We start from the raw sequence: 18,048 nt of genomic DNA on the forward strand, positions 1-18,048 counted from the left end.
TCTCTCTCTCTCTCTCTCTCTCTCTCTCTCATGTCATTCTGAATGGAGGAAAGAGACAGTTGATATTTACATGTTTCCAACTGAAGAAAGGTGCAAAAAATCATTAATAACTTTGCTTTTCTCTGAGAAATGTCTTCTTCTTCTTCTTCTTCTTCTTCAGTGGTATCACAAATAGATCTTTTATGGAAACTATAGATTTGTCCTCTGCCTTTTTTGCCTCATCTCATCACCCCCCCCCCCCCCCCAACACCCCTAGGGCTTCGCCACGCGCCCCGATCAATTAATTGATTCCAAAATCAATTATTTGAGCCATTTACAGCGTCCGTGCGCAGAGGATGTGAAATGAGATCTTTAAGAAGGACGTGCTGCGGCGGCCTGCGTTATGAGGCTCCACCTAAAGACCCTCCGCGTTTCTTCCCGCTGTTTTATTGGAAGAGCCATAAAGCAGAAAAGCACATATTTCCAATTATAATCCCCTCTCTTCCGGAGGGGCTTCTCTCGCCATCATTAAAAACCGAGCCTCGTGGCACGAGAAAAAAAAGCGCAATTTTGCAAACGCAATAAAAGCCCATCTTGTCACTTTTACATTTGATAGTTTACTGCGCCTGCTTTGGTGTTTTATCTCTCTTTGTTCTTGGCAGTGGGCGTTCTTTTGTTTATGACTTGTAATAACACACGACAGCTTTCTCTCTGTCGTTTCTTCTTCCTCTTCCCCCACGCCTTTCATGTCTTGAAAGACTACTGGAGCAATTCTTCAAGCTCTCTCTCTCTCTCTCTCTTTCTCATTTTTAGCTGGTGGCTTTTACGTTATGACTTGTGTAATCATTATGATGACGTGATCTACATATCTAAGCAGGCAGCCAGTCATTTTTTCTCCGTTCCAGTGCAGCTGTGTGAATGGCGGTGTTGTGGCTGTTGTCACAGTTGCCCACAGCGTTCCCTGTGATAATACCACACACACACACACACACACACACACACAATGTCAGCTCTTCTGTAATTTTCTTAATGCAGAGTACATGTATATAATTAAAAAGACAATTAACCCATTCTGCCTTTGAAGCAAGCAGCTTTCTTTGGGTTAATATTTCCTAAAGGGGACATATTATAAAGAAGCCTCTTGTTTACTATATGTGCACACGGAGCAATTTAGGGTTTTGGAGTCCACCAACCCACACACTTTGATCATTGATCAAGTCATTCTGATAGCAGGCATTTCAGAGCTGCCCCGCCCTCTCGTCTGTGTTTGTCCAATCACAGTGCTGGACCTGTGTTTGTATGAGAATGTAAAGAAAGAGGCAACATGAACACTGAGAAATAAGAACACTGAGTAAAAACAGAGGAAAGAGAACCGGGCGTAAACGGCTAAAAAGCAGAGTTTCTGCTCGTCGCTCCTCACTGCTGTGCGCTCGGGTCAGGGTTAACTACGAGTGGCTCATCGTTTAAAGAAACTGGCGGCTTTTTAAGGTTGTAATAATAAATAGTGCATAGTAACGCTGCATGTACAGGAAGTGTGACCTGTGTTACTGCTGAGGAGAACTTTCAGAGGCGACGTAAACTCGCTCAACTATCAAAGCAATTCCTTCCATAGAAGCACTCAGAATGTGAGACAGTACAGAGCTTCTTCATATAGTGAGAGAAAACAGAGACATAGAGGGAAGGAGAGAAGTGGAGTGAATTAGAGAGAGAGAGAGAGAAATGGAGGCAATGATGCCGTTTTCTCTTTTGTCTTCTCCTGTGTTTCCAGCCCCCCCACATACACACTTCTACAGACCCACAGAGTAATCAGTCAGTGGGCGTGTGTGTGTGTGTGTGTGTGTGTGTGTTCTACATGTGTTTTTCATATCGCTGTGTGTATAAAATAGGGAGCAGGAGCAAGAGCAGGTGGGAAAGACAAACTTCCACTGACTGTATTGTTCCAAAGAAGCCGGGCTCCACTGGGCCTCATGGAGAGACAGGCACAGGCCCTGTTTACAGCCACAGTCATTCAGTTCAATATTGCAGTAGGTTCAGATGCAAAGCTTTTCATGGCACTGACTCTCTTACTCAGTCACACACTCACACATTCACACGCTGACACACAAACACAAAGACATTCACTCACTCCGTCTCACAGCTACCTGTTTGACCTAATAAAACCAGTGGCATGCGGTTAGGTGCCGACTAGTGCACTGATCTATGTTTGTGAACCTACAGGACGTTTACACTGTCAAAAAGGCTAAGACTGTGGAGTTCAGTTCTCTCTCTCTCTCTCTCTGTCTCCCTCACCCTCTCCCCTTCAGCAGACAGACGACGCAGCACAGACAGACAGCCAGCATCAGACGCAGTCGTCCGAAAACACGGAAAACAAGACGCAGCCGAAGCGGCTGCATGTCTCCAACATCCCGTTCAGGTTCAGAGATCCAGACCTCAGGCAAATGTTTGGCGTGAGTATCACGCGGCGACGTTTCTCACACCTCAGCACACGCAGGAGCCCGGGGGCAGGGTTCTGGGGAGAAAAGGAGCGTATCTGTTACTGCTCTTGTCTTAATATTAAAGCAATTCTGTGATTAAAAGCCTAGAGTTGTTTCCAGGTCCAAGGAGTGTGTGTGACTTAAAAACAACAACAATAATAATAAAGATTAAATCAAATACAATTAAATTCCTTTAAATATAATGCCATCTGAATCAACTATTATTGAAAATGCTCCCACAGGCTTTTCCTCTGTGTTCATGTGTTTATTAGGAGGATTTTGTACGTGACACTCATCCTGACTCTGTGTTTGTTTTGCAGCAATTTGGTAAAATCTTAGATGTTGAGATCATTTTTAATGAGAGAGGGTCTAAGGTATGTTCACACACCCATTTCCTCTGCATGTCTTCACACACGTGATTACTGATATCACTGACTGTATAATGACTGTGTGCACGCAGGAGAGAGCAGGGCATAACCCAATGCGTTTTGCTGCACTTTATTTGCCGAATCCTTTTAAAACGATCTGAGCTCGACCCGAGACGAACACATCTCTGCTCCACGCTGCAGCACGTTTCCAGCTGCTGTTATTTCTGATCCGTTCAGTCAAAGGCAGAGTGAGTGCGGCGGTAATTAGTGAGCAGAGGGTCCCTCTAATGCCTGGTAAACCGATGCACAGCACAGTGAGTTCGGTGCAGATCTAGGTCTGAACCAGGCAGGGTCTGTAAAAAGAGCCTGGGTTAAATGACGGCCAGTGAGAACAATAACTTTAGGTAGGGTTTAGAATTGTACCATCCACATAGAGGATAGATGTAGTAAGCGAGGACAAGCCCAACACCCTGTGGAACCCAAACACATGATCAGTCGACTCACCAACGGTTTGTGTAGCATCTATCTGCGATGTGTTTCCCCCTGTTATGAATATCCTTTAATTGCAGCATATATATGTGTGCGCTGGGCTTTGCCCTGCTCTGCCCTGTGTTGAATATTATTTAATGTGTGTAAAGTGTAGGCAAAGCTATGTATTACATACAATTATTACGTTTTAAAACATGAAAAATATTAAGTATATTGTTTTACTGTAGGTCTCCTGCTTTTCAAACATTTCAAACACACACACACACACACACACACACACCTATGAATTAGAGCAGTTAAATGAACACAAAGCTGATCTCACAATAATGTGTGTGTCACACATACGTCCCCAGAACTGAACTGTGTTCTTAATTTAACTCTGAATTATGAACTGTGTTCTGCTGTTCCAGCCGGGGGAGGGATAACGATGCATGCTCAGAAGTGCTGCAGTTTCAGTTTCAATTCACTGAATCATTTGTGTATTTAAGAGTCCTTGATTTTCAGTCTTTATCACTGTTATTGTTATTGCTCTGTTATGAAATGTTAGGGAGATATTCTCTTCTTTTTATCTCTTATTTATCTGCTTTTCTTTCTATTTTTTGTTTATTTCATGTTTCCTAAGAATTTCTAACTGAGAAAAATAGTTGAAAAGAATTTGAAAAGTAAATAAAAGAAAGCACTGTTCAGGCCTCTGGGTTAACGGCTGCCCGTCTCGATGCTTGCATGGCGCAGGGGCAATTAAAAGGAGCAGGAAGCTCTCTGTAAAAGAGAAAAGAGAGCAGCAACAGCAGTAATGTGTAAGCGAATGGGAGTGAGGTAGATGCTCAAGTGGTTTTTATTATTATTATTATTATTATTATTATATTATTATTATAATTATCATTTATTTTGTTTTATTCTTTGGTTTTTGTCCTGGGGCGGTTGTTTTTTCTGACTGAATTAATGATGTGCATGTTGTTCTCCCCCCTTCTCCCACCTGCATGCAGGGTTTTGGTTTCGTAACTTTCGAAAGTAGTGCTGATGCGGACAGGGCGAGGGAGAAATTACACGGCACGGTGGTAGAAGGCCGTAAAATAGAGGTGCATGTAACAAATATTTCCCTTTCTCGAACAAAAAAAAAAAAATCAGACTTTCTCTCTTCTTTTCTTCTTTTCTTTTCGTTTCTGTTTCTCTTCTCTGTTTCTTGTTGCATTGTTTTTTTCTGTGTCTGCTTCCACTCTCATCTCACTGTGTCACCATGCATCGTATGTGTGTAACTCCCCGTTCCCGGTCCTACCTCTCCTCCTTGGCCCTCCCTCTCCCCCTCAGCCCTCTCCCCTCTTCCCCAGCCCCTCCCTGTTTGGTTTCACCTCACGTCTCTACACTCATTGAACTCTGACAGTTGTATCACTGCAATATTTCGGTTACTATCAAAAAGCCTGCAGTCAGTGCCGAAGGTCCCGCTCTCCTCGACCTGATTAGTTTCTTTAAGTTGGCATTCACTTGATTTATCAGTTTATTCTGTTGTTTTGTTTTCTTTCTCTCTGTTTTTCTTTACTTTTACCTTAAGAAAATACGCTGGCGTCAGGAGCGAATGGGTGCAGTAAAGTCGTGAGGCAGTGAGGCAGACAGTAAATGTGTGATGAGAGTTTATTGCAGAGTTGATGAGGGTGGCACGGTGGCTCGAAACTACATCTAAACTAAATCAAGGCCAAATCCAGCTCAGACTTTAATTGTGCTGAGGCCGAGAAGGAAGAGGAGGTGAATTAAGGCCCCTGCACCACCTCCACCCTCCCCCAGCTCCACTCTCCAATCCACTCCTGCAGCCGTAAGAAACGCAGCTTAAACCAATGACTTTGTATCCACTGCTCCATGTGTTGTCCAAGTTTCCTCAGTTACTAATCTGATTTAAAAAAAGGGGGACTTTTATTACATTTTGATGTGTAAAAGTCCTGCTCGTACAGCATCACAAGTCTGGGCTATTTTCCCACACTTTCCCTCCCTCTGTTTTTGAAATTATCCCCATTTAGACAAAGTCAAAAATGGTTGCATTATCATTCCAGTCCTGTAGGGGGCCATAGTACCTTTTAGAAACAGAAATCAATCACCAGGAAACACGAGAGAAACAGGTTTAATCCCAAATCTCTCTGTACTCCTCATGTATTGCACTATGCAGGTCACGAAGTTATTGAATCTAGGTCTTAATTGTGTGCAATATATAGTTCTTATAGCCCCCTCCAGGGTGTGTTCCCGCCTTGCGCCCAATGATTCCAGGTAGGCTCTGGACCCACCGCGACCCTGAACTGGATAAGGGTTACAGATAACGAATGAATGAATATATTTCTAATACAACGGTGATTATATTTATTCATGTGTGGGAATCTGAAATCTAGTGTTATCTGAATGTACACGTTGTAGTTCATTATATAGGGAATGAAGAGTAAGAAGCCGGAATTTCAGCCAGAAACAGCACGCTGTGTGGCGTCAGCATTTGGAAATGACCACACTGACAACAGAGTTAGTGTAGAGTTTCACTGTGGAAGCATGTGGACAATTTACCGGACGTAGATCTATATTTTTGGTCACGTGGGAAAGAAGTGAAGTTTAAAACAAAAGCAGTAACAGTTAAATAACAAGTAATCCACAGAATTACTGCTTTCTGGTTCAACTACAGAAAATGTTATCCAACTCCCTTTTGCCAAGTTTAATCGGGCATGAACGGGTTAAGAGAGAGAAAAGTCAAGTGCGTAAATGCAACTGTGAAGAACCAATGAGTTTTGTCGCCACTGATTCCCACTCAACACTGTCTCTCCACTTTAAAAAAAAAAAAAAAAAAAAAAGCTTCTCTCTCTCTATCTCTGACTGTATTTATTTATTTCATTAATTTTTGGGTTTGGTTCATTTCTCTGTTGATATATTTATTCTCCGATATGACGTGGGTAGTAAGATATTGCATATTTTGCTTCTCATTCCCCCCCCCTTCCCCCCCTCCTTCTCCTACGGTAGACCGTAGAGCCCTCGCCAAACTCTCGATAAGCCGCGCTAACAATACACACTGGCGAATGGTAAGTGGAGAGATCCATCTGCCAGCTGCCGTACTCGCGCTGAAACCACGTGACCTTTCTTTTGACTTGTGATTCAGTTCCTTGATGCTCTTTTCTCTTGGTACACGTGTGACGTGAGTGTACGTTTAGCTGCGTGCGAGGCACTGATTGGACTGGACTGACTCGTGCACATCTTACTCAGATTGTTAACTCCATTATTGTGTTAAACAATGCACCCTGTTTTTGATCCTTTTGTAAGCTGTCGTTCGAGCTGGAATGACTTTTACTCTTTCCTTTCCTTTGGTTTCTCTTTTCGTTCCTTTTCTCTTGCGTTCTTCTTCTTGCGATGAATCAACCAGGCTCTTGGCCCGAGTGTTTGAATGCTAAATGTTGCTTTATTTGATTTGATTTGATTTGATTTGGAGTTTTTCAATGAAACCTCCCTACTCTCACGGTTTAGTGTATGTTGCACAATGCCTAACTTGTTTGTCCTTCTATTATCCTTTTTGTTTTTCGTTCTCCTCCTGACATCCTCCTGTTTTCCTTTAGCCCAGTCGCTCCTCCCCCTCTTTCCACTGCATGTTCTTTCATGTACGATAAGCGTTTCGTTTGTTGAGTGCATTTTGTGTGTTCTGTTTTAATTTCTCCTCCACGTTTTCTTTCAACTCGCTCATAATTCTGACGACGCATGCCGAAGACTCTCTTATGATCAAACTGTTGTAAATATCCTTTTGATTTGCTTCGTATGTCTTTTGTTTTTTTAGTATTGATGAATGACATTTCTTTAAGTCAACTGTCTGTTATGAAATTCTGTAATTATTTGGGCCATGTTCATATTCTTACGATAATGCATGCCAGTGACTTTTGAAATATTTTTAACATATTTTATCTGCTGGCTTTAGTGTCGTTTATGCTGACTTTGCCTTCTTTGTGCTCAGGTAAATAATGCAACAGCACGAGTAATGACAAACAAAAAGACTGTCAACCCATATGCAAACGGTAAGAGCAGGAGGAGACCTCCTAAACCACCAGGATTTGGGAACAGTTCAATTCTGTCTTACTGTAAAATGAGAAATCTCAATCTCTCTATCTCTATCTCTCTCTCTCTCTCTCTCTCTCTGTGTGTGTGTGTGAAGGCTGGAAGTTGAATCCTGTTGTGGGTGCAGTCTACAGCCCTGAATTCTATGCAGGTGAGTGCACCCAAACAAATTTGACCTAGCTGATTAATTCAGAGTGATTAACTTCTCCTGCAGTACATTGTATAATAGATGGACATTGCAAAGTGTGCTTCCTCATGGTCTATCACTTTATAAAACAAGCTCAGTACTGGTGTCGTTGTTGGATATGCCCACAATAGTTTCTGGATTTCATAATAATGTTGAAACAGTCATTTTTAGTTGTTCTTTGTGTTCCAAACATGCATACATATATGTACGTGAGAACATCCATATTAAAAGAGTAGAGTAGCGTAGCATAGAGTAGCGTAGAATAGTGTAGAGTAGCGTAGAGTAGAGTAGCGTAGCATAGAGTAGTGTAGAGTAGCATAGAGTAGAGTAACATAGCGTAGAGTAGTGTAGAGTAGAGTAGTGTAGAGTAGCATAGAGTAGAGTAGCATAGAGTAGAGTAGCGTAGAGTAGTGTAGAGTAGAGTAGTGTAGAGTAGCATAGAGTAGAGTAACATAGCGTAGAGTAGAGTTGCGTAGAGTAGCATAGAGTAGAGTAGAGTAGCGTAGAGTAGAGTAGCATAGAGTAGAGTAGCGTAGAGTAGTGTAGAGTAGCATAGAGTAGAGTAGCATAGAGTAGAGTAGCGTAGAGTAGAGTAGCGTAGAGTAGCATAGAGTAGAGTAGCGTAGAGTAGAGTAGCATAGAGTAGAGTAGCGTAGAGTAGTGTAGAGTAGCGTATCGTAGAGTAGCGTAGCGTAGAGTAGAGTAGCATAGAGTAGAGTAGCGTAGAGTAGAGTAGCGTAGAGTAGCATAGAGTAGAGTAGCGTAGAGTAGAGTAGCATAGAGTAGAAATAGCCACTGTTTCTGTCCGGTTATTGGTGCTAGCTCAGAAAGTGGAGAGCAGGTTTGTTGTGTGATAGAGCTCGTCTCTGCTTGAAGAAGTCACTAAATGTAAATGTAACCAGTGTCCACACAACGGTAGCTACGAAAGAACATATTTGTGGGCGGAGCCTGGAGATGGAAACCTTGTCTTATTCACACACGTCCCACACTAGATCCATACGGAGCGATTAATCACTCAGCAGCTACAGGAAATTTAATCATGCAACACATTTCCATTCAGTCAGTGTGAGAAGTGTCTTTACTGTCATTGCACTGCAGCACCGAGACATTTGGAATCCACATTCAACACATCTGTCGCAGTGAACACACACACACACACTCACGCTAGTGATTAGCCGCAGTGAGCAGACACACATACACAAACACTCAAGCACCCGGCATGTAGATGGGGAAATAGGTGTCTTGCTCAAAAACACTTCAGTCGTGGATGTTGAGGAAAGAGAAAGTTCTGTTCCTTCACTTCCCTGGTCCTATATTTTTTCTTGGCTGTCATGAAGCTCTCAGCAGTGACCTTTAAGTCCCAAGCCTGCTTCCCTAAGCTTAAGGTCAGGGCTGCCCCTGACAGTGTGCTCCCAAACACAGCAGAGTCACCATAAACCCGTTTTATGACCTTGACAGAGATGCAACAGCACACCCAGTAAAAAAACAACATGCTTCAGTTTGTTTGTCCACTGTTGCCTAAGGTGAGGCTGAAGCAGCTTGCTTTTATTACTTGTTTTTTGGCAAGTGACCATCTGTATTGCATAATATTTTTAAAAAATGAAAAAAAAAACAACAACAACAACAACATCTTCTGGACAAGAACAGTCACTTTCAGCCCACATTTAGAGTCTGTGGACTGTGGAGGCTGCAAAATATTGCACCCATTCCTCTCAGGAGTCATCTGAGGGGTGCATTGCACCACATTCTACACTTCCTTTGGTTGCTTTATTGTGGGTTTTCTGAAACTCTGTCGCACTCTTGCTTTCATTTTGCACTTCTGATTTTGACCTGATGTCATACAGAATTATGGAGACTATATATAATGAGCAAAAATCAGGTGGACACATATGACCAAATGCGCGCACACACACACACACACAGCTTGTGTACTCTCATTAGACAAGGATGAAATCAAATGGAGAAGTTGCACTTGAGCCTTAAGTCACCATCCTCACTCCTCACAGACAGTCACCCGGAGGAAACCCACGCAGACACAGAGAGAACACACCACACTCCTTACAGACAGTCACCCGGAGGAAACCCACACAGACACAGAGAGAACACACCACACTCCTCACAGACAGTCACCCGGAGGAAACCCACGCAGACACAGAGAGAACACACCACACTCCTCACAGTCACCCGGAGGAAACCCACGCAGACACAGAGAGAACACACCACACTCCTCACAGACAATCACCCAGAGGAAACCCACGCAGACACAGAGAGAACACACCATACTCCTCACAGACAGTCACCCGGAGGAAACCCACGCAGACACAGGGAGAACACACCACACTCCTCACAGACAGTCACCCGGAGGAAACCCACGCAGACACAGGGAGAACACACCACACTCCTCACAGACAGTCACCCGGAGGAAACCCACGCAGACACAGGGAGAACACACCACACTCCTCACAGACAGTCACCCGGAGGAAACCCACACAGACACAGGGAGAACACACCACACTCCTCACAGACAGTCACCCGGAGAAAGACTTGAATCCACAACCTCCATGCCCCTGGAGCTGTATGACTGCGACATCTACCTGCTGTACCACTGTGCCGCCCCACATTATCATTAATGTGTATAAAGACAATCTGTTGGTAGATAATTCATTAAACTTGGTGGATAAATGATTAATCTTACAAATACGTGCTGAATCTGACAGGTTTGATGTTGTCGAAAACAGAGTAAGGTCAGTATCTGGCAAGATCTGAGGTCTAATAACATTGTAGATGGATGTGGGTTCACTATTTGGCAAACAAAAGTTCTCTATTGCTTTTTAATGTATTTACAACAGAATTAACCGATTTAAAGCACGTATACACCTTTATAAGTGTGGTCTTATTCTAAATTGGATACAAACTCAAACTACAGATAGAAGGCTTTTCATTTGCACTGACTGTTACCCATCAGACTCGGGGTGTACTCGAGTATAAACCGTCTGCCTCAGAATACAATGCAGCTGTGATGGATGTTGACACAGTCGAAGCTGCTTCGTCAAACACTCCTAACCCCGGTTCGTTTATGTGACCGTTCTCCACAACCAAGACTGGCATTTAGTGCTTGGATTGTGTAGAGAATCTAACCATAAAAATACAGCGCACAAACAAAGAGAAAACAAAAGGCACACAGAAGAAGGGCATGCCTTTAAACGGCCATTTTATTTGAGACCTTAAAAAAAAGCAGTAGATGAAAAGGTTGCCATTTGTGGGCTTTAGTGGTTTGGGAGTGTATAAAGAGTGACCTTAATCTGTGGGCTTCTGTGGGACGGGCCTTGGCTCCATCTCAGAGCTCTGGCACAGCGACGGCGAGCCGTTATTCCAGACTCTCACACAAAGTTTATGTGTGTGTCCGTGTGTTTTTGTGTGCGCGTGTTACCCCAGTGGCGAGGAGGGGGGGTGCTTGTAGACTCAATTGTCACAAGCACAAACACACAGAACACATCGTATGAAAACAGTGTGATCAAGCGAAGCTGCAGGCCTCAGGGGTCCGCTTTCATTTTACAGGCCTTGAAAGAGAACAGAGCAGAAAAAAAAGGAAACTCTTCCTCTCCCCAGTCGTCGTCAACCTCGCCTGTCCCGGCCATGACCTTCCTGTCACCATTACGATAAAAAATAGCCTGATTTTATGATAATAGGAACGATGCGAGACAGAGAGAGAGAGAGAGAGAGAGAGAGAGAAGGAAACGGTAGGTGGTGGCGAGACCTAAATGGTTCTGTCTTCCGCCAGGGCGCGGAGGGGCTGAAATATGTTTTGTAAATTAAAATCAATATTTTCAATTTCTCCAGACAGTCGTTTACCCTAATTCAGTGCACATTTCGTTAATTACAAAATGGCTCTGAAATCGATTCCCTTTCGCCTCACCTTTCCGAGTCTCCCAGCATCCCATTAGAGCGAATACGTTCGGCCTTCTGATTTCTCTTTGTAATATATTTATTCTTTTCTCCTCCTCTTTTAATTATAATCAGTGTGTCATTAATATGCTGTGATTGAGCTGATGCTGGAAAACACAGCCAATCGTTTAGCTTGGGGCTAAAAATAGGAGCTTGGCACGGTTGCAGATGGAAAGCTGGGCTCCACAGGGGGTGCTGGCGAGCTCATAGAGAATCGCGAGGTGGCTAAGCCCGGTCTATGGTGGCTGGAAGGAATAAATCCGTCCCCTCTTTGTAGAGGGGCCTTTTTCTCAGGCTTTGATTTACGAGCTCGGTGTTAAACGAGGCTAGCCACTTGAACCGCAGCAAACCCTGGGCGTGGCTGTTGGTTTACGGCATCTTTGATGTTCATTAGCGGCTCGTGTTTGGCCGGCGGCGTGGGGGGAGGAGGGGGTGTGGAAGTTATCAGAAGGAGGCGCGTGTACCGCCATTGAACGGGACCCCGCTAGTCTTCCGCCCCATCACTGATTAAGGGCTACGTCTGGGAAAGATTAAACCTCCGCTTGAAAATTTGACTTTCTCCAATTTGCTATCTGAGATTATACAAACCAGGTCCACCTCCGCGAGTGAAGGAAATTTAAGCCCCTTCTCCTCAACACACATCCTTCATTTCTTTCTTTTTTTTCGGAGCACAAGGTTAAGAGGAACAGAGGCCTGGAGGAAAATGAAAGTATATCATTATTCTTTTAAAATACCCTCAGTGGAAGAGTAGGTTGAAGTTAAAGTGATAAATCGTTTGATGTAGATCACTGCTCTTTAGTTTCCGGGGCTTTTTTTGTGCATCTGATTTAACTTAGTCTCGCGTGGCTGGATGTGATCTAACAGGAATACACATAAGGAGACTGTTTAACACTTGACGCTGTACGTCCACAGTCCACCTCAAATTTTGCAGCTGAAGACGCAACTGAGAGTGAAGGGGTTTGTTCACAGGGTTAAATACTCGTTATACATAGAATCTGTATTGATCCACTGGAGATCTAGGTGATACAACAATGTTGTCATCGTCACGGGGCTGATGGGGACGGCTATAGGGCTTAGAGCGTGCACACTTCTGAACTCCAAGCATGCACACATTTGTACGTTGTAGCATAAACTGTTGTGGACCTTCAAGCAAATATACTTCTAGACTTCTGGATTCGGGACATGCACCTTTCTGAACTTCAACTTAGAGCTTGCATATTTACAGATTTCAAAATGGCACCCGGGCGGCACGGTGGCGCAGCAGGTAGTGTCGCAGTCACACAGCTCCAGGGGCCTGGAGGTTGTGGGTTCGATTCCTGCTCTGGGTGACTGTCTGTGAGGAGTGTGGTGTGTTCTCCCTGTGTCTGCGTGGGTTTCCTCCGGGTGACTGTCTGTGAGGAGTGTGGTGTGTTCTCCCTGTGTCTGTGTGGGTTTCCTCCGGGTGAATGTCTGTGAGGAGTGTGGTGTGTTCTCCCTGTGTCTGTGTGGGTTTCCTCCGGGTGACTGTCTGTGAGGAGTGTGGTGTGTTCTCCCTGTGTCTGTGTGGGTTTCCTCCGGGTGAATGTCTGTGAGGAGTGTGGTGTGTTCTCCCTGTGTCTGTGTGGGTTTCCTCCGGGTGACTGTCTGTGAGGAGTGTGGTGTGTTCTCTCTGTGTCTGTGTGGGTTTCCTCCGGGTGACTGTCTGTGAGGAGTGTGGTGTGTTCTCTCTGTGTCTGTGTGGGTTTCCTCCGGGTGCTCCGGTTTCCTCCCACAGTCCAAAAACACACGTTGGTAGGTGAATTGGCAACTCAAAAGTGTCCGAATGTGTGTGTGTGTTGCCCTGTGAAGGACTGGCGCCCCCTCTGGGGTGTATTCCTGCCTTGCGCCCAATGATTGCAGGTAGGCTCTGGACCCACCGCGACCCTGAATTGGATAAGTGCTTACAGATAGTGAATGAATGAATGAAAATGGCACCCTTCTATACTTTTCAGACTTTCTAGAACGCCCTATTCTTGACCTTTGTTAGTGCACTCTTTGCACTTCAGGAATGCAGACTCTAAAAATGTTAAACATGCACAAATTCTGAGTCATTCTCGATTGATCCGTTAAGGCAAAGTGGTCATTTCACTGTCTGACAGTGGTCAATCTAGGGGTTAATTGCTGTGGGGGTTAAGTGCCCAAGGGCACGGCCAGCAGCACCCAGTAATTCCTGGGATTTGAACTTACAACCTTTTGGTTGCTGACTCACTTGTTATACCACTAGGTTTCCGGCCAAGTTTGAATGTGCAGACTTTGCTTTTTTAAAGGTGCGCAGTTACTTTGATTTCTCCGCCCTTGTGCTCAGCAACAAGCACATTTACGACACATAAAGAACCACAGGGAAACTAGCGACGGGATTAGTGCAGAGACGCTATCACAGGAGACGGGCGGAGGGGACAGAGGGATTGTTGGGGATGAAAGTGTGCTGTTTCTCGGTTTCTCTCTCTTTCATTGTTGGACGGTGAAGGCAGGAGATTGCTTGGCATGGAGGAACAATGGAGAATGACCCTGACATGTGTAATGGGATGATTAAACATGTACATTAATTAAGACTCTTTTTGTAAATGCATTTGAACAGTGTGCTCACTTTGAGATAAAGCACCATTTGGATTACAAAGCCACTAATGACAGAATAGAGAGAGAGAGAGAGAGAGAGAGAGAGTTGGGGGGGGGGGCTGAAACCACCCCATTGTCTTAAGCTTCTAAAGCAAATAACAAGTGGAATTAGGAAAAACAGGGGCCTTTTCTCTGTATCTTCATCTACGTGTGATGTACAGGCTTTATACCCCTCTAGCCCACACTTGGCATTGGACATGGTGATGTATGTTAGACTTGGCCCATTTTCAGCTGCTTTATTTTATTTCATTTTCATAGCTGCGTCCAGCCATCTGCTGTAGTTCTCTCTCTCTCTCTCTCTCTACTCTCTCTCATTCTCTCTGTCTCTCTCTCTCTCTCTCTCATTCTCTCTCTCTTGTTCGCTCTCTCTCTCGTTCTCTCTCACTCTCTCTGTCTCTCGCTCTACTTGCTCTCTACTCTCTCTGTCTCTCGCTCTACTCGCTCTCTACTCTCTCTCTCACTCTCTCTCTCTTGTTTTCTCTCTCTCTCTCTCTTTCTCCCTTTCTCTCACTCTCTCTGTCTCTCTCTGTCTCTCGCTCTACTCGCTCTCTACTCTCTCTGTCTGTCGCTCTCTACTCTCTGTCTCTCGCTTTACTCGCTCTCTGCTCTCTCTCTCTCTTGTTTTCTCTCTCTCTCTCTCTCTCTCTCTTCTGCCCTATTCATTCCTTTTTCACTGTAAATGAAAGAGCATAATATATGTTGTTTATGCTGTTGTTAATTATAACTACAGCAAGTTTCCCTCCAGAATCACCCGACATAAAAAGCTGAAAAGACAGCAAACATGTAAACATGAATACCCACATCTCACTTCACACACACACACACACACACACACACACACACACACGTAAAAGACACTGCTTTAAACCCACAATTTCACAAGTTCACTGTTATTTATGAAGAACTTTTTCCATCGTGTTCTTACTGTACTCTCAGATTTAAACTCAGCGAAGAGAAGAAAAGCTCTTATGTCCATTTCTGTCGAGTTTGATAAAAGTCTCTGTGTTTTCTGTGTATTTTGCGAAGGTCTTCCATTTAAATTTAATATGCCCCTGAATTTTCCTGCAAAAGCAGTATAATCAAGACAACTGCTTTATGCCACACACACATTCATCTACTTTCCTTTTGCTTCCGTTTCTGTTGCTAATTAAAATCACAGGAACTTGTCTCACTGTCAAATACAGAGACAGACAGGTGTCTGTGGCTCAAGGCCCTGTCTCAGGGTGGGCGTCGAGGTGACGGAGGATGAAATAGAACAATTATTGTGTTCACCTTTTACCACGGCCCTCTTTTCTTCCTGCTCTCAATTTTTCATAAAGTCAAATGAATGATTCAATGTTTCTATTACACTTTTATTAGATCTCATTTCTTTAAAAAAAAAAAAAATGCATAATTAAAGAACGAATCTCTGTCTCCTCCCCCTCCTCCACCTCCTCCCCCTCCTCCACAGCCCGCTCTCCCCACCATTTCAAATTACACCTCTTCCAAGTCATTTCCACACTCATCGACCTATTAAGATTAATGATAAAAACAATAGCCCCGCTCTCTGCGAGCCCACGGAGCCCCCTCACCTCCCTCACACTTCTCAGAGCCAGGATTCAGGCTTAATTGTGAGTTTAATTGGAGGTTATATGTGCCTCGTTCTTTCTCGCCGTATGCGGCCATTAAGGATATGGATTAAGGAGCTCGGCCACGTGCTTCATGGCTTTGCTCCTGAGGATGCCGTCTGGAGACTTTTGTTAAAGATTTATGGCTTTGTTTTGTTGGTTTTATTAACAATATATATTTAAAACATTCACATAAATATAAGACTTCACTGGTCTTTCGTCGTATTTTTGTGGTTTGCCACAAATAAGAATCTGTGCAGGAGAAAAGCATAGCTGTTTAAAGGGGAATATTACTGACGTTGTGACTTCTGGTTCCATACATATTTACTGGCAGTTGTTGATGACTATGTCTCTGTCTCTGTCTTTCTCTGGTCGGATAGTGCCAGGTTTTCCCTACCCAGCAGCTACAGCAGCAGCAGCATACAGAGGAGCACACTTACGAGGACGAGGACGCACCGTCTACAACACATTCAGAGCAGCTGCTCCTCCACCACACATCCCAGCATACGGAGGGTTAGTCCACATATGCAGACACACACAAACACACTCACACATTTACATGCAGCCGTGTAATCAGTTATTAATCAAATCGATAGTTTGTTTTAAAAAGCAGCTCGAATATCATCGCTGTTCAGTGAAAAACACTCATCTCCATTTTTGTGGAAAGAAGGGTTTTTTTTCCTTCTCCTGTTGATATTTTGGAGAAGCGTGTTTTTCATTGAACGGCGATGATGTACAGCTCAATAGCTGCCACATAGACATCTGTATCTGATTACACTGCCAGGGATGTTCTGCACATGTGAACTTGCCTCGCGACAGAAGGTTCATGCATCGGACTTTACTTCGTGTAACCTCCATAAGCCCTCCACGGAAACCCACGTAGACCTGCGTCCATATCTTTCAGCTCCTGTTGTCATTAACGCCGCTGGAGTGTTCTGATAACAGATCCTAGCCTGTCAGTTTGTGTCAGGTGTGTTATATAGGTTTATGAACGATGGCGATCTGCAGACAAAACGGAGATGGAGGTGTTTGACGTGGACGTGTCAAACTGTTGGACCGTGAATGGCCAAAGATGACGAATGATTTTTATCTTTTTCATATTTGTGTCTGATACTTTAAAGGAGAATAAAGAGTCGGAATCTCAGGAGACGTCTTAATCATTAAGTTTATAAACTGACACAGAGGATTACGGAGACGAGAGGCGTTCAAAAGCGCATTTCCGCTAACGTTATTGTAGTAATCCAGTTATCGTATATGAGTCTAGTCTTAAATTACTCATCTAAACTTATTGAAGTGTCAGAGAGGAGGCTGGAATCCGGAGTCTCGCGGGTTCCAGCAAATCCTCCTGGGTGTAAAGCCACTAAATCAATAATACTTATAACAATCAGGCGTTTAATAATCCAAAGAAAACAGCGCGCATAAACATGCTGCTACTTTCAATTTGAGGACATTAAAAAGTGGGGAAAAAAAGCCCTGTCCGTTTTCTTTGAAATGTTGGTGCGTGATTTTGAGGTGAGGTGTGTTCCGTTTCTGTTCTAACTCGCATTAAGTGTCTTCAGTTTAAAAGGAAACAGTTTTGTGCGAGAGCTGTCGGTTTAAATGGATCAGTCTAAATGAGAGAGTGTGTTTTAGAGGCACGTGTTAGTTATTCTGTCTTAATCGTATCCACACGTCCACGGCTGTTGCATGGAGATTTACAGAATGTTGCTTGATAATTGCAGCATTGACAGCTGAAATATGCAGAAAAACCTACTGATTAATTTATTTACCTCGTGCCGTGAGCATCATCTCCAGTCTAAGACATGCTTTAACCACATTCTTAATTATTATCAGAAGTATGCCTTTAAACTGCACACTCTGCTGGAGACGGGGCCCTGACTCTCTAAGCTCAGGGGGATGGAATGACGTAGGTTAAATTTGAAAAACACAAAGGAAAAGGTAGGAGGAGGCAGTTCAATGGTTAAAGTGGATGGAAAGGCTCTGTTCACACATGAATAAAATGAACTGAATTAAAACATTCTTTCACAAAGGCTGCCAGTAGGGACAGTAATATTTACGTATGTTGAGCCAATCACATTATTTCAGAGCGGGTTTAACATGCACAATAAATAACCTGAACATTTGTGTGTGTGTGTGTGTGTGTGTGTGTTTCCACAGCGTTGTGTACCAGGACGGGTTTTACGGTGCAGATATTTATGTAAGTATGAGCTGACATGATTTGTAAACATCATGTACACACGACACACTCCTCTGCTGTTATACTGTTAGATATGTTACAACTGATGCTACGTGGAATGACCCCC

General features: G+C 43.8%; 1 protein-coding gene across 8 annotated transcripts in view; it reads left to right on the top strand.

The window, feature by feature from the left end:
* rbfox1 (RNA binding fox-1 homolog 1) overlaps nt 1–18,048 on the top strand; it is a 309,662-nt gene that overhangs the window by 270,416 nt on the left and 21,198 nt on the right. For 7 of the 8 annotated variants that reach the window (XM_066641701.1, XM_066641703.1, XM_066641704.1 and 4 more), the window contains 7 exons: nt 2,283–2,426; nt 2,774–2,827; nt 4,297–4,389; nt 7,272–7,332; nt 7,470–7,523; nt 16,126–16,258; nt 17,903–17,942. In XM_066641701.1, coding sequence (XP_066497798.1) covers nt 2,283–2,426; nt 2,774–2,827; nt 4,297–4,389; nt 7,272–7,332; nt 7,470–7,523; nt 16,126–16,258; nt 17,903–17,942 — 579 coding nt within the window. The remainder of the gene's footprint in view (nt 1–2,282; nt 2,427–2,773; nt 2,828–4,296; nt 4,390–7,271; nt 7,333–7,469; nt 7,524–16,125; nt 16,259–17,902; nt 17,943–18,048) is intronic. The other variant, XM_066641700.1, reaches the window with a different exon arrangement.

Source organism: Hoplias malabaricus, chromosome 13, assembly GCF_029633855.1.
Source record: "Hoplias malabaricus isolate fHopMal1 chromosome 13, fHopMal1.hap1, whole genome shotgun sequence".
Classification (NCBI taxonomy): domain Eukaryota; kingdom Metazoa; phylum Chordata; class Actinopteri; order Characiformes; family Erythrinidae; genus Hoplias; species Hoplias malabaricus.